This window comes from Vipera berus, assembly GCF_964194415.1.
Source record: "Vipera berus genome assembly, contig: HAP1_SCAFFOLD_80, whole genome shotgun sequence".
Lineage (NCBI taxonomy): Eukaryota > Metazoa > Chordata > Lepidosauria > Squamata > Viperidae > Vipera > Vipera berus.
The window spans coordinates 65,103-79,811 of NW_027673619.1; the positions used below are offsets into that span (position 1 = coordinate 65,103).

At 46.0% G+C, this 14,709-nt stretch overlaps 1 protein-coding gene across 1 annotated transcript in view; it reads right to left on the reverse strand.

Annotated features, from left to right (window-relative positions):
- MYT1 (myelin transcription factor 1) overlaps window positions 1–14,489 on the reverse strand; it is a gene marked incomplete at both ends in the record, with an annotated part of 78,864 nt that extends 64,375 nt beyond the window's left edge. Inside the window, 3 exons of the mRNA XM_081346828.1 lie at window positions 1,420–1,482; window positions 9,764–9,794; window positions 14,435–14,489. Coding sequence (XP_081202954.1) covers window positions 1,420–1,482; window positions 9,764–9,794; window positions 14,435–14,489 — 149 coding nt within the window. The remainder of the gene's footprint in view (window positions 1–1,419; window positions 1,483–9,763; window positions 9,795–14,434) is intronic.
- Between the last annotated feature and the right edge of the window lie 220 nt (window positions 14,490–14,709).

Sequence of the window (14,709 nt, forward strand, 5' to 3'; positions counted from 1 at the left end):
ATTTGATGGAAGCTCAGAATTGTATACAAATAGCATGTTCACATCAGCCCATAATATTCTTAGCATGATCTGGTTAATGACCAATTGAATATTCAAGGGGTTGTGTTTTCCATGTTTTATTTATTTTTTTATTTTAATTCCATTTATATCCTGCCCTTCTCCGAAGACTCAGGGCAGCTTACAAGCTTAGCAGTAGCCTTCATTCTATGTATATGCCTGCTTCTTAGGGCTTTCACACACACCCCAAGCGGCATTATTACAAAGTCAGCTTAATTGCCACCCAACAATCTGGGTCCTCATTTTACCTACCTCGGAAGGATGGAAGGCTGAGTCAACCTTGAGCCTGGTGGGATGCGAACCTGCACTAATTGCAGGCAGCTGGTGTTACTTAAGGAGGCATTAGCCCACTGCTCCACCAAGGCTCTGTTATAAAACCTTCTCAGGTTATTATAGTTCAACTTTCTGGGCAGTTCTCATCTCTGACCCACTTGAATCGGTTCTTAATAGAATCCAGATTCTTGCTTCCTTACTTCAAAGAAGCATCAATCAAAGGCGCTCTTATTACTAAAACAGGTATTCAAAGACGCTCCCTTTTGCTGCTGCCATCATTATGAGTTATAAGGCAGAACTACAATTCATCATCTCCTGGTGACTGACCCAACGTCACCCAGCCACCTTTCAGGCCTGAGGTGGGACTAGAACTCATGATCACCTGGTGTTTGGCCAAAACTCACCAAGCTGGCATTCATGCCTAAGGCAGGACTGGAATTCCAGTCACCCAATGATTGGCCCTAAGTCAACCAGCTGGCATTCATGCCTAAGGGAGGACTAGAACTCACGCTCACCTGGTGATTGGCCCACAGTCATCAAACTGACTTTCACACCTACGGTGGGACTAGAACTCACGGTCTCCTGGTGATTGGCCCAAAGTCACCAACCTGACTTACATGCCTAAGGCGGGACTAGAACTCACAGTCTCCTGGTGATTGGCCCACAGTCATCAAACTGACTTTCACACCTACGGTGGGACTAGAACTCACGGCCTCCTGGTGACTGGCCCAAAGTCACCAACCTGACTTACATGCCTAAGGCGGGACTAGAACTCACAGTCTCCTGGTGATTGGCCCACAGTCATCAAACTGACTTTCACACCTAAGGTAGGACTAGAACTCACAGTCTCCGGGTTTCTAGACCAGCTCCTTAATCACTACCCCCACCTGACTGATAATAAGCTTGTGTTGGCCAGAATGGTGGTGCTTTAAAATGCTCTTGAAAGGGACAGATATTTCCCCTGGAAAATTGGCCACCATTTCAGAAGATGGTTTGGTGAACTGAGCTTCCTTGCTGAAATGTCTGAATCCAATGAAGGTGAGAGTGGGGGTGATGGAGTTAGAGCTTCCAACGGACAAGAAAACTTACCTCCTGTGTCTCGCGTACTTTCCTCGAATATGTCCTGATCCGTTGCATCCAGGAGTTGGACAGCTGTGTGAAGAGGGTGACACAAGCCAGAAATAAAAGCAGGTATAATTTCCAAATGTGGGGGAGGGGGAGAGAGAAAGAGAGAGAGAGAGAGAGAGAGAGAGAGAGAGAGAGAGAGAGAGAGAGAGAGGGAAAAATCAAATCAACTCAACTACAGGTGGTCCTCGACTTACAACTGTTTAGTGACCATTTAAAGTTACAACGGCACTGAATTACGACCTTTTTTCACACTTAGAACTGTTGCAGCATTTCCATGGTCGTGTGATCACAATTCAGATAGCGATAGCAATAGTGTTCTAGACTTATATACCGCTTAACAGTGCTTTACAGCCCTCTCTGAGTGGTTTACAGGGTCAGCCTCTTGCCCCCAACAATCCGGGTCCTCATTTTGCCGACCTCGGAAGGACGGAAGGCTGAGTCAACCTTGAGCCAGTCAGGATCGAATTGCTGGCAGTCGGCAGAATCAGCCTGCAATGTTGCCTTCTAACCACTGCGCAACCAGGGCCCTTCCTTCCTTCCTTCCTTCCTTCCTTCCTTCCTTCCTTCCTTCCTTCCTTCCTTCCTTCTTCTGGGTCCTCATTTTACTGACCTCGGAACGATGGAAGGCTGAGTCAACCGTGAGCCGGTCAGGATCGAATTCCTGGTAGTCGGCAGAGTCAGCCTGCAATGCTACCTTCTAACCACTGTGCCACCAGGGTCCTTCCTTCCTTCCTTCCTTCCTTCCTTCCTTCCTTCCTTCCTTCCTTCCTTCCTTCCTTCCTTCCTTCCTTCCTTCCTTCCTTCCTTCCTTCCTTCCTTCCTTCCTTGTCCTTATTTTGCCAACCTCTGAAAGATGGAAGGCTGAGTCAACCGTGAGCCGGTCAGGATCGAACTGCCAAACTGATGGCAGCCGGCAGTCAGCAGAGGTAGCCTGCAGTACCGCATTGCAACCACTACGCCACCACGACTCTCCTCAGCGATCCCCTTTTGTGACCTTCTGACAAGCAAAGCCAATGGGGAAGACCGATTCACTTAACAACTGTCACGAACTGAAGAGCTGCATTGATTGACTTAACCAGTGTGGCAAGAAAGGTTGTAAAATGGGGCAAAACTCAAGCACTGTCTCGCTTAGCCACAGAAATTTTGGGCTGAATGGTGGTCGTAAGTTGAGGACTACCCGGACATGGACAATGGGCAGCCCTTGAAGACAACATGGGGCCTCTGAATGTAGAGAGACATCTAAAGCATCTCAGAGAAGAGAGTCAATTCCCCTTTGGACTTTTCCTCTTGCTGCTTTCGAATGCAAAGCGGCTTTGTGATTTGCTAAAAATTAATGAAATGAGTCACCCCATTTAATTAAACGAAGGGCTCATTATCGTTTTATGAGTGTGTTTAATTAAAGATTTGCATATGTAAGAGCAGGCCTTTTAAAAGCAGGCAATTCCCACACTTAGCTCGTACGGATGGGGAATTTTATTTTATTTATGTGTTATAGTTTCTCTCTCTCATTCTCTCTCTCTCTCTCTCTCTCTCTCTCTCTCTCTCTCTCTCACACACACACACACACACAAACACACACACACACACTGATGTCCACCCACAATCACGTGGACTTTCTGCTCATCATTCCAACGTCTTTCAGACAATGATGAACAATTTGCATTCTTCGCTTAACTTCTGATTTTTTTGGTGGGGGGGTGGGCGGAATGGATTTCAAGCAGGAGAACCTAAACCATTTCAGACAGGTGAATGTCCAGTCTCCTCTTAAAAATCTCCAGTGATGGAGCGCCCACGATATCTGGTGGCAAGCTGTTCCACTGGTTGATTGTCCTCACTGTCAGGAAGTTTCTCCTTAATTCCAGGGTGCTTCTCTCTTCAATCAGTTTCCAACTGTTGTTTCTTGTCCTGCCTTCTGATGCTTTGGAGAATAATGTGACCCCCTCTTCTTTGTGGCAGCCCCTCAGATATTGAAACACTGCTATCATGTCTGCCCTATTTCTATTTTTCTTTAGACTAGCCAAACCCAGGTTTCGCAGCCATTCTTCGTATGTTTTGGTCTCCAGGCCTTGGATCATCTTACGTAGTTGCTCTTCTCTGAATTTTTCCCAAACTCTCAACATCTTTTTTTTCTGATATAGTGACCAAAATTGGCCGCAGTATTCCAGGTGTGGTCTTACTAAGGTTTTATAAAGCGGTACTAATACTTCGTGTGATCTTGATTCTATGCCTCTGCTTATACAACCCAGGATTGTGTTAGCTTTTTTGGCTGCTGCTGCACACGGCTGGCTCATAGTCAAGTGATCTCATAGTCATAGCTGTGATGTCATCACCCTACAGGTAGTCCTTGACTTATGACTGTTTTTTTTCCACCATCTGCTTGAAGTTACGACAGCCTCGGGAAACTCGCACTTACAACTGTCGCACAATCTGCGTGATTGCGTGATCACAATTTGGCACCCGGTTCACATTTAGGATTGGCTGCAGCTCCCTGCGGTTATGGGATCATGATTTGTAACCTCGTTTTGTCCATTCCTGGGAAAGTGGAATTTGCATAACGACGGCTGCGAAAACGGTCACAAAAAGGGTTCGACCGGACTTACAAGTGCAACAACTTACAACGGCCTCCCTGTGGTCACGTGATCAAGATTTGGGGGGGCGTGGCAACCGACACGCATTTTTTGACAACTGATCACGTGATCCCCATGGGCGAGCTTCCCAAGGGTCTCCTCACAAGCACAGTCAATGGGGGACACTGGATACGCTTAATGACGGCTGTAACTGCAGTGAGTCGCTTAACAGCCGTGGGGAAAAAAAAGTTCATAAAATCGGGATGACTCGCTTAACAACCAGCTGGCTTAGCAATGGAAGCATTGTGGAGCCGTGATCCAAATTATGGTTATAAATTGAGGATTGCCTGTTTTCCAAAGGCCAGGAGGGAATGGATGCCAAATGAAAGCACAACATCCCAACATCCCAAAAATTTGGTAATGGATAATCCTCGCCTTACAACCTGAAATTTAGGTTGCTAAGCACAATTGTTAAGTGAGTTTCGGCCCCCTTTTGCAACGTTTTTTGCCACAGTTATTAAGTGCATCACTGAAGCTGTCAAGTTAGCAATACGGTTCTTAAGTGAAACTGGCTTCCCCCATTGACTTTGCTTGTCAGAAGGTTGCAGAAGGGCATCACATGAACCCCCCCCCCCAGGACGCTGCAACTGTCGTAAGTACATGCCAATTGCCAAGCATTTGAATTTTGTTTGCACGACCATGGGATGCTGCAATGATCATAAGTGTGAAAAATCGTCATTAGTCACTTTTTTCAGTGCCATTGTAACTTGGAACTCCCTTCCTTCCTTCCTTCCTGAAATGGTATAGGGTTTCCTGCCTGAGCAGGGGGTTGGACTAGAAGACCTCCAAGTTCCCTTCCAACCTCTATTCTATTCTATTCTATTCTATTCTATTCTATTCTATTCTATTCTATTCTATTCTATTCTATTCTATTCTATTCTATTCTATTCTATTCTATTCTATTCTATTCTATTCTATTCCATTCCATTCCATTCCATTCCATTCCATTCCATTCCATATTTTCTATTCTATTCCATTCCATTCCATTCCATATATTCTATTCTATTCTATTCTATTCTATTCTATTCTATTCTATTCTATTCTATTCTATTCTATTCTATTCTATTCTATTCTATTCTATTCCATTCCATTCCATTCCATTCCATTCCATTCCATTCCATTCCATTCCATTCCATATTTTCTATTCTATTCTATTCTATTCTATTCTATTCTATTCTATTCTATTCTATTCTATTCTATTCTATTCTATTCTATTCTATTCTAATTCTCCTTCCTTCCTTCCTTCCTTCCTTCCTTCCTTCCTTCCTTCCTTCCTTCCTTCCTTCCTTCCTTCCTTCCTTCCTTCCTTCCTTCCTTCCTTCCTCTAAACAAATGATTGTAAGTTGAGAACTACCTGTAATATCTAAATTACAGATTTCAATCCATCCATCCATCCACCCACCCACCCATCCATCCATCAAAATAGAGCTGGAAGGGGCCTTGGAGGTCTTTTAGCCCCCCCCCCTGCTCAATCTGGAGACCCTATACCACTGCAGACAAGTGGCTTTCCAGTCTTTTCTTAAAAACCTCCAGTGATGAGGCACCCACAATGTCTGGAGGCAAGTAGTTCCACTGGTTAATCTAACAATCCACCAAATTATCCTGAATACAGCCCAAGTGCTCAGGATTCGTGAGGGGTGTGCCCTTGGGGCAAATAACAGAGTTTATTTTCTGTTCCTTCCTTATTAGAAAACCCCACGCCTCAAAGAGCAATGGGAAGCTTTGCAGGTCCAACTTCCTACGGTGTTTCTACTCCAAGAACAGGCTGTTATACAGATTACGGAGTGCCAAGCGCACGACTTGCCTGTTTTATTGTTGAACACATCAGCAGAGGTGGCCATTGCCGCCAAACCCAGCCCGGTTACACACAGCCATCGCTGCAGCTGTCCCTTAACTGCCTGATTAGCTGGACAATTAATCGACTAATTGAAGCCCAGGCTGTGCCCATGACAAAAGCAGAGGAGGCGACGGGAGAAAGACATTAACAATTTACAAGAAGGGGTGGGCCGCCCGCCTTCCAAGGATGCCGAGAAATTGGCAGTGGCTACACTTGTAAACGCAGCGGGGTACGGAGGAGAGGAACTGGAAGCAGTCAAGCACATGGAGTCACCTCCGTTGCCAGGTGCCACTTCTAAAGGTCTGCCCTACTTTGCAAAAAAAAAAAAAGTCAGTCTATCTTCTCAAATTTGGAAGAAGGGTGTGTATGTGTGTGTGTGTCAACCTATTTTCCAAAGCACCAGAAGGCAAGACAAGAAACAACGGATGGAAACTCGACAGGGAGAGAAGCAAGCTAAAACTACACAGAAATTTCCTAACAGTGAGGACAATTAACCAGTGAAACAGCTCGCCTCCAGAAGTGGGGAATGCTCCAACACTGGAAGTTTTAAAGAAGAGAATGGACAGCCATTTGTCTGAAATGTTATAGGGTTTCCTGCTTGAGTAGGGGGTTGGACTAGAACAGAGGTCCCCAATCCCCGGTCCGTGGACCGGCACCAGGCCACGGCATGTCAGAAACCGATCCACACAAATAAGCAGAGCCAACAAAAGAATACCAACAAAAGGCGGAATATGGAAGATAATAAAGATGAATAATACTACATCCACACTACATGGGGTTAATAGACATTAGCACCACTGAGAGAATTAAGTGCTCAGAACTATTACTCAGAGTAACAGTTGGAAGGGACCTTAGAGGTCTTCTAGTCCAGGGCTTTTCAACCTTTTCACCGATTGTACCACTTTTAGGATATGGCAGTATTCGAGTACCACCTAGTAAGGTGTCAAAAACTTGATGACCAAAAAACAAAAACCCAACCCTGTTCAAAGTTGCAATTGCACTGAAATGACTTATGACCATTTTTCACACTTATGACCGTTGCAGCATGCCCAGGGTCATATGATTTATATTTGGATGCATGGCAACTGATTCATATTTATGATGGTCACAGTGTCCCAAGGTCATGTAATAGTAGTAGTAGTAGTAGAGTTGGAAGGGACCTTGGAGGTCATCTAGTCCAATCCCCTGCTCAGGCAGGAAACCCTATACCATTTCGGACAAATGGTTGTCCAGTCTCTTCTTAAAAACTTCCAGTGTTGGAGCACTCACCACTTCTGGGAGGTAAGTAGTTCCACTGATTAATTGTTCTCACTGTAGGGAGGTTTCTCCTTAGTTCTAGGTTGCTTCTCTCCTTGATTAGTTGTGATCCCCAAAGCCAATGGCAGGGCTGCTGGTGGCCAAGTGCTAAGGCGGGACTTCCTTCCCTCCCTCCCTCCCTCCTTCCCTCCCTCCTTCCCTCCCTCCCTCTTTCTCATGCCCACCTGCTTCTGAAGGAAGAATTTGAAATCCCCCCCCATATTTTCTCTCTTCCATATATTCATCAAACAAGGAAACGCCTCCAGAGACAGAAAAGACAAGCCATTGAGGCAACTAGCTTAAAAAGGTGCATTCCCCACTTTGCAGCTCTGGAGGACTCTCTCACAGTAAGTCCTGCTCTGCGCCGGATCATTCCCTCCCCCAGTACACTTGGCTGGGCAGGGCTGCGTACCACCTGCCACGTGCTAATGTACCACAGGTGGTACGCGTACCACCGGTTGAAAAGCCCTGTTCTAGTCCAGGGGTCTCCAACCCCTGGTCCATAGACCAGGACCAAGAAGAGAAAGAGAAACAAAAAGTGGGAGAGGAAGGAAGGGGAAGGGAGAAAGAGATAAACAGAAACAGAAAGAGAGGAAGAGAAAGAGAAAGAAAATAGAAAGAAAAAGAAACAGAAAGAAAAGAAAGAAATAAAAAGCGGGAAAGAAAGGAAGAGGAAGAGAGAGAGAAAGAGGGAGACACAAACAGAAACAGAAAGAGAGAGGAAGAGATAAAGAGATAAACAGAAAGAGAGGAAGAGAAAGAGAAAAAGAAAAAGAGAAAGAGAAAGAAGAGAAAAAGAAAGAGGGAGAGAGAAACAGAAATGAAAACAGAAAGAGAGGAAGAGAAAGAGAAAGAAAGAGAAAGAGAAAGAAGAGAAAAAGAAAGAGGGAGAGAGAAAGAGAAATAAAAACAGAAGAAGAGGAAGAGAAAGAGAAAGAAAGAGAAAGAGAAAGAGAAAGAAGAGAAAAAGAAAGAGGGAGAGAGAAAGAGAAATAAAAACAGAAAGAGAGGAAGAGAAAGAGAAAGAAAGAAAAAGAGAAAGAGAAAGAAGAGAAAAAGAAAGGGAGAGAGAAAGAGAAATAAAAAGAGAAAGAGAGGAAGAGAAAGAGAAAGAAAGAAAGAGAAAGAAGAGAAAAAGAAAGAGGGAGAGAGAAACAGAAAGAGAGGAAGAGAAAGAAAGAAAAAGAAAAAGAAAGGAGAAAAAGAAAGAGGGAGAGAGAAAGAGAAATAAAAAGAGAAAGAGAGGAAGAGAAAGAGAAAGAAAGAAAGAGAAAGAAGAGAAAAAGAAAGAGGGAGAGAGAAAGAGAAAGAGAAATAAAAAGAGAAAGAGAGGAAGAGAAAGAGAAAGAAAAAGAAAAAGAGAAAGAGAAAGAAGAGAAAAAGAAAGGGGGAGAGAGAAACAGAAATAAAAAGAGAAAGAGAAAGAAAGAAAGAGAAAGAAGAGAAAAAGAAAGAGGGAGAGAGAGAGAAATAAAAAGAGGAAGAGAGGAAGAGAAAGAAAGAAAAAGAAAGAGAAAGAAGAGAAAAAGAAAGAGGGAGAGAGAAACAGAAATAAAAAGAGAAAGAGAGGAAGAGAAAGAGAAAGAAAGAAAGAGAAAGAAGAGAAAAAGAAAGAGGGAGAGAGAAACAGAAATAAAAAGAGAAAGAGAGGAAGAGAAAGAGAAAGAAAGAAAGAGAAAGAAGAGAAAAAGAAAGAGGGAGAGAGAAACAGAAATAAAAACAGAAAGAGAGGAAGAGAAAGAGAAAGAAAGAAAGAGAAAGAAGAGAAAAAGAAAGAGGGAGAGAGAAACAGAAATAAAAAGAGAAAGAGAGGAAGAGAAAGAGAAAGAAAGAAAAAGAGAAAAGTCACTGGTCCGCACAAACAAGCGAAGCCCCATCCGCGGGATGCAGGTGTAGCACACAAAACCACGCACCCTCCGGTCCACGGAAAAACCTCTCTCCAGGGAACCGGTCCTTGGTTCCCCAAAGGTTTGGGGCCTCTGGACTAGAAGAGGGCGTCCCTTCCCGTCTCTCGCTCTGTGTCGCCGAAGGCCCTTCAAAGGGATAGTGGAAGAACTTCAAGCCGCAAGCCCTAGCCCAGAAAACTGTATAGTAGTCTTCAGAAACTCGGCAGATTTGTCCAGACTCTGCAGGTTCCTCCTCAACTTAACCACCGGGCATTGAGTGACCGTTCAAAGTTACAAACAGCACTTAAGGAAATGACCAAACGGTTCCCACGCTGGCGAGCGTGGCAGCATTCCCACGTTCGGGTTGATCACAATTCAGGCTCTCGGCACCCGGCGTGCATTTCCAACAGCGGCAGCTTGCCTGATGGGCTTGCCTGATGGCCATTTGTGGCCTCCCCAACTGGGCCCTGGAAACGAAGTCGGCGGGGGGGGGGAGAGAGCCGCGTTTGCTGAAGACGCACAGGATTCGTTTAGCGACGGCCGTGATTCTCTTCGCAACCGTGACAAGGTTTTCATCACCACCACCCCCACCACCACCCCCCATCCCGTGGCGAAACAGCAAGCCGAAGACAGATCAGATCCTAAATAGGTTTCCTTACCTCACTTCCTGGCCAATGAGTTCTGTTGGTACTGCATGAGCAAACGGGGAAGAAGAGAAGAAAACAAGATCAAATAGAAAGAAGACAAGGCGGTTTTGAAGAAACTCACCGTGTCAAACGTAACCTACTAACCAGGCTAAATAGTAGTCACTTTGAAGGAGAATATTTGTAGCTCACAGTTGAACTGACAGGGTCCTTGGTGCTCTCTGAGCTGGGCTTGTTTCCTTGCGGACGTTTCATTACCCAACTAAGTAACACCATCAGAGTTAGAAGAGAGTGGGGTGTGTGGAGCTGGGAGGGAGGGAGGGAGGGAGGGAGGAGGAGGAGGAGGAGGAGGAGGAGGAGGAGGAGGAGGAGGAGGAGGAGGAGGAGGAAAACTTGGTGTTCTCTGAACTTGGTTGTTTTCTTGCAGACATTTCATTACCCAGCTAGGTAACATCATCAGTGCTAGAAGGGAGAGTGATGTGTGGAATTGGAGGAGGAGGAGGAGGAGGAGGAGGAGGAGGAGGAGGAGGAGGAGGAGGAGGACGACGATGACAATGACGACTCTGGTGTCCTAGGTGCTGTCTGAGCTTGGTTGTTTTCTTGCAGATGTTTCATTACCCAACTAGGCAACTTCATCAATGCTAGAAGGAAGTAGGGTTTGTGGAAGAGAGGAGGAGGAGGAGGAAGAGGAGGAGGAGGAGGATGACGACGACGACGACTCTGGTGTCCTAGATGCTGTCTGAGCTTGGTTGTTTTCTTGCAGACGTTTCATCATCCAAACTAGGTAACATCATCAGTGCTAGAGGAGTGTGGGGAGAGGAGGAGGAGGAGGAGGAGGAGGAGGAGGAGGAGGACTGTGGGGTCTTTGGTGCTCTCTGAGCTTGCTTGTTTCCTTGCAGATGTTTTATCACCCAAACTAGGTAACATCGTCAGTGCTAGAGGAGTGTGGGGAGAGGAGGAGGAGGAGGAGGAGGAGGAGGAGGAGGAGGAGGAGGAGGAGGAGGAGCAGGACTGTGGGGTCTTTGGCGCTCTCTGAGCTTGCTTGTTTCCTTGCAGACGTTTCATCATCCAAACTAGGTAACATCATCAGTGCTAGAAGAGTGTGGGGAGAGGAGGAGGAAGAGGAGGAGGAGGAGGAGGAGGAGGAGGAGGAGGACTGTGGGGTCTTTGGCGCTCTCTGAGCTTGCTTGTTTCCTTGCAGACGTTTCATCATCCAAACTAGGTAACATCATCAGTGCTAGAAGAGTGTGGGGAGAGGAGGAGGAAGAGGAGGAGGAGGAGGAGGAGGAGGAGGAGGAGGACTGTGGGGTCTTTGGCGCTCTCTGAGCTTGCTTGTTTCCTTGCAGACGTTTCATCATCCAAACTAGGTAACATCTTCAGTGCTAGTAAGGAGTGTGGGGAGAGGAGGAGGAGGAGGAGGAGGAGGAGGAGGAGGAGGAGGAGGACTGTGGGGTCTTTGGCGCTCTCTGAGCTTGCTTGTTTCCTTGCAGACGTTTCATCATCCAAACTAGGTAACATCATCAGTGCTAGAAGAGTGTGGGGAGAGGAGGAGGAAGAGGAGGAGGAGGAGGAGGAGGAGGAGGAGGAGGAGGACTGTGGGGTCTTTGGCGCTCTCTGAGCTTGCTTGTTTCCTTGCAGACGTTTCATCATCCAAACTAGGTAACATCTTCAGTGCTAGTAAGGAGTGTGGGGAGAGGAGGAGGAGGAGGAGGAGGAGGAGGAGGAGGAGGAAGAGGACTGTGGGGTCATTGGCGCTCTCTGAGCTTGCATGTTTCCTTGCAGACGTTTCATCATCCAAACTAGGTAACATCATCAGTGCTAGTAAGGAGTTGGATTTGCTGTCAGTTTATATTCTGGTGTCTTGCCTGTCTGGGGCGGGGGTGTCTTAAGGATTCTTCGGTTGGGCTGTTTACTAATGGCTCTTTGGCACTTTCTTGATTGGTGTCTAGTTGGTCTGAAGGTGACCTTGGTTTACTCTACGATGATCTGAGTGTGGATTACAGGTGGAGAAGCGCTGGAGTCTTTTTCTCTAATGGGCTGGTTGATTGTCTCTCTTGCACAGTCTATAGATCAAGGGTCTTCAAACCTGGCAACTTTAAGACTTGTGGACTTCAACTCCCAGAATCCCTGAGGGCTGGCTGAGGAATTCTGGGAGTTGAAGTCCACAAGTCTTAAAGTTGCCAAGTTTGAAGACGCCACTGCGATAGATGTATAGAAACCACTTTTCATGTTATAGGGAACTGGTCTATACTAATCTGAATCCCTGATCCTCATGAACCTGTACAGATAGCCCTCGATTTACGACAGTTCATTTAGTGACGGCTCAAAGTGACAATGGCAATGAAAAAAAAAAGAGTTACGATGACCCTTTTTCACACTAGTGACCACGGCAGCATCCTCATGGTCAGGCGATCAAAATTTGGATGCTTGGTGACTGGTTCATACTTATGACGGTGGCCGTGTCCTGGGGTCATGCGATCCCCTTTCCTGACCAAGCAAAGTCCATGGGGAAGCCAGATTCACTTAACAGCCGGGTTACGATCGTAACAACTGCATTGTTTCACTTAACAACAACTGTGGCAAGAATGGTTGTAAACTGGGACAAAGCTCACTTAACAAAAGCCTCACTTAGCAACATATATTTTGGGCTTCACTGTGGTCGGGGGCTCCCTGTAGGGCAGGGGTAGGCAACCTCAGCTCTTTTATGACTCATGGACTTCAATTCCCAGAATTCCTGAGCCAGCTATGCTGGCTCAGGAATTCTGGGAGTTGAAGTCCATGAGTCATAAAAGAGCCGAGGTTGCCTACCCCTGGCTTAATGCATTCCTGAATTTAACCCAGTGTTTTTCAAACTTGGCAACCTGAAGAGGTTGTGGACTTCAACTCCCAGAATTCCCCAGCCAGTCGAGAAGCTGAAATCCTCACCTCTTCAAGTTGCCAGGCTGAAGAAACATTGCTCTAGACCAGGGGTAGGCAACCTTGGCTCTTTTATGATGCCATGGACTTCAACTCCCAGAATTCCTGAGTCAGCTGTTCTGGCTCAGGAATTCTGGGAGTTGAAGTCCACGAGTCACAAAAGAGCCAAGGTTGCCTACCCCTGCTGTAGGGTGACTAACATTTCTGCAAAATCTTATGGTCTGAATACCCTGCCCTCTTGGCTGTCTGTTTCCTTCCCCATGGTAATAACCAGTCCAATTAACATTTCTGGGAAATGCAGTCCCTGGCTTTATGACTTAGGAGCCTCGGCATTGGCCCAAGAAAAGGCCTTGCCCTCTGGAGGCAACAGAATCCATCTACTTATTTAGATCAATGACCCAATGTCGCCACCACCGATTTGGGGTTAATTTGCTGCAGCTTCTGGGACAGCAAACTGAAATATGGTCCTGCCGTCTTGGCTGATCTATTTCAATTAGAGAACTGATTCCAAAAGGGACAGGAGAGGCCTTGATAATGGTGTTTCGAACTTGGGCCTGCTTTGTTGTCAGTAACTGCAGTTCTGTAAAGATGAATAGCTATCATCCATCTATCTATCTATCTATCTATCTATCTATCTATCTATCTATCTATCTATCTATCTATCTATCTATCTATCCGTCTGTCTCTGTCTCTTTCTGTCTCTATCTATCTTCTCTCTGTCTGTGTCTGTGTGTCTCTGTCTCTGTCTCTCTGTGTGCGTCTCTGTCACTCTCTCTCTCTCTCTCTGTGTCTGTCTGTCTGTCTCTCTCTCTCTCATCTCTGTCTCTCTGTCTATCATCTGTCTCTCTGTCTCTGTCTCTTTCTGTATGTCTCTATCTCTGTCTCTCTTTGTCTCTGTCTCTGTTTGTCTCTCTCTCTATACACACACACACACACACACACACACACACACACACACAAATCTGTCTCTGCCTCTCTATCAACTATCATTATCTATCTTCTATCGCCCTTTCTCCCTTCCTTTTCTTCCCATCTCCTTCCTTCCTTTTCTCATCCCTTCCTCCTCCCTCCTTTTCTTCCTTCCTTCTTTCCTTCCTCCCATTTCCTTGCTTCTTTTCATCTCCTTCCTTCCTACCTACCTACCTTTTCCTTACTTCTTTTCTTTTCATCTCCTTCCTTCCTTCCTTCCTTCCTGCCTGCCTGCCTGCCTACCTTTTCCTTCCTTCTTTCTTTTCATCTCCCCCTTCCTTCCTTCCTTCCTTCCTTCCTTCCTTCCTTCCTTCCTTCCTTCCTTCCTTCCTTCCCTTTGCTTTCAAAGCCTGAAAACAAATAGGCATCAAGCTCAGAGTTAACAAGTTTCCTCCACTCCTTGCACCCATCAGCCTTGCGGGCTTGAGTACTTCCCCTCCCTGCCAGATGCAAAACTTCAAAGTCTCTCCCTGCAATAAAAGCAGTCTGCAGTTGTCTAGCAAATCAGGGCTGTATGGCTGGTTTTTAAAGAAGGAAAAGGAGCGAGGGAGGAATTAGAAGACCCGACTGGAACAAGGGTGTCTGGGTTGAATGGCCATTTGAGTCACTTGCCAAACCAGCCTGTTGAGAATAATTGGGAAGGGGATGCGGCTGTGCACAAACTACACACAAAGACACACAAGGTCTTCTCCTCAGGCAGGTCTTCATCCATTCAAACCAGCCTGGATGAATCATCTGATTCCACATGGAGAGTATAACAAAACCCCGGATTCCACATGGAGAGTATAACAAAACACTTACCTCTAATTGCCTTGGACCGTGTTCGTGCTCGTTTATCGTCATTCTCTAAACTCATCTGGAATCCAATAACAATAGAAGTCAACATTTTGTTCAATGAGAAACATTTTACAGTCAAAGTTAAGGTGTTTCTGTAAAATTGGGATGGCCCAAAGAAAGTGGGAAAGGTCTAAGCCAGGAGTAGGCCACCTTGGCTCTTTTATGACTCGTGGACTTCAACTCCCAGAATTCCTGAGCCAGCCATGCTGAGGGGAAAGGGAGAGGTTTCCAAGCTGAGC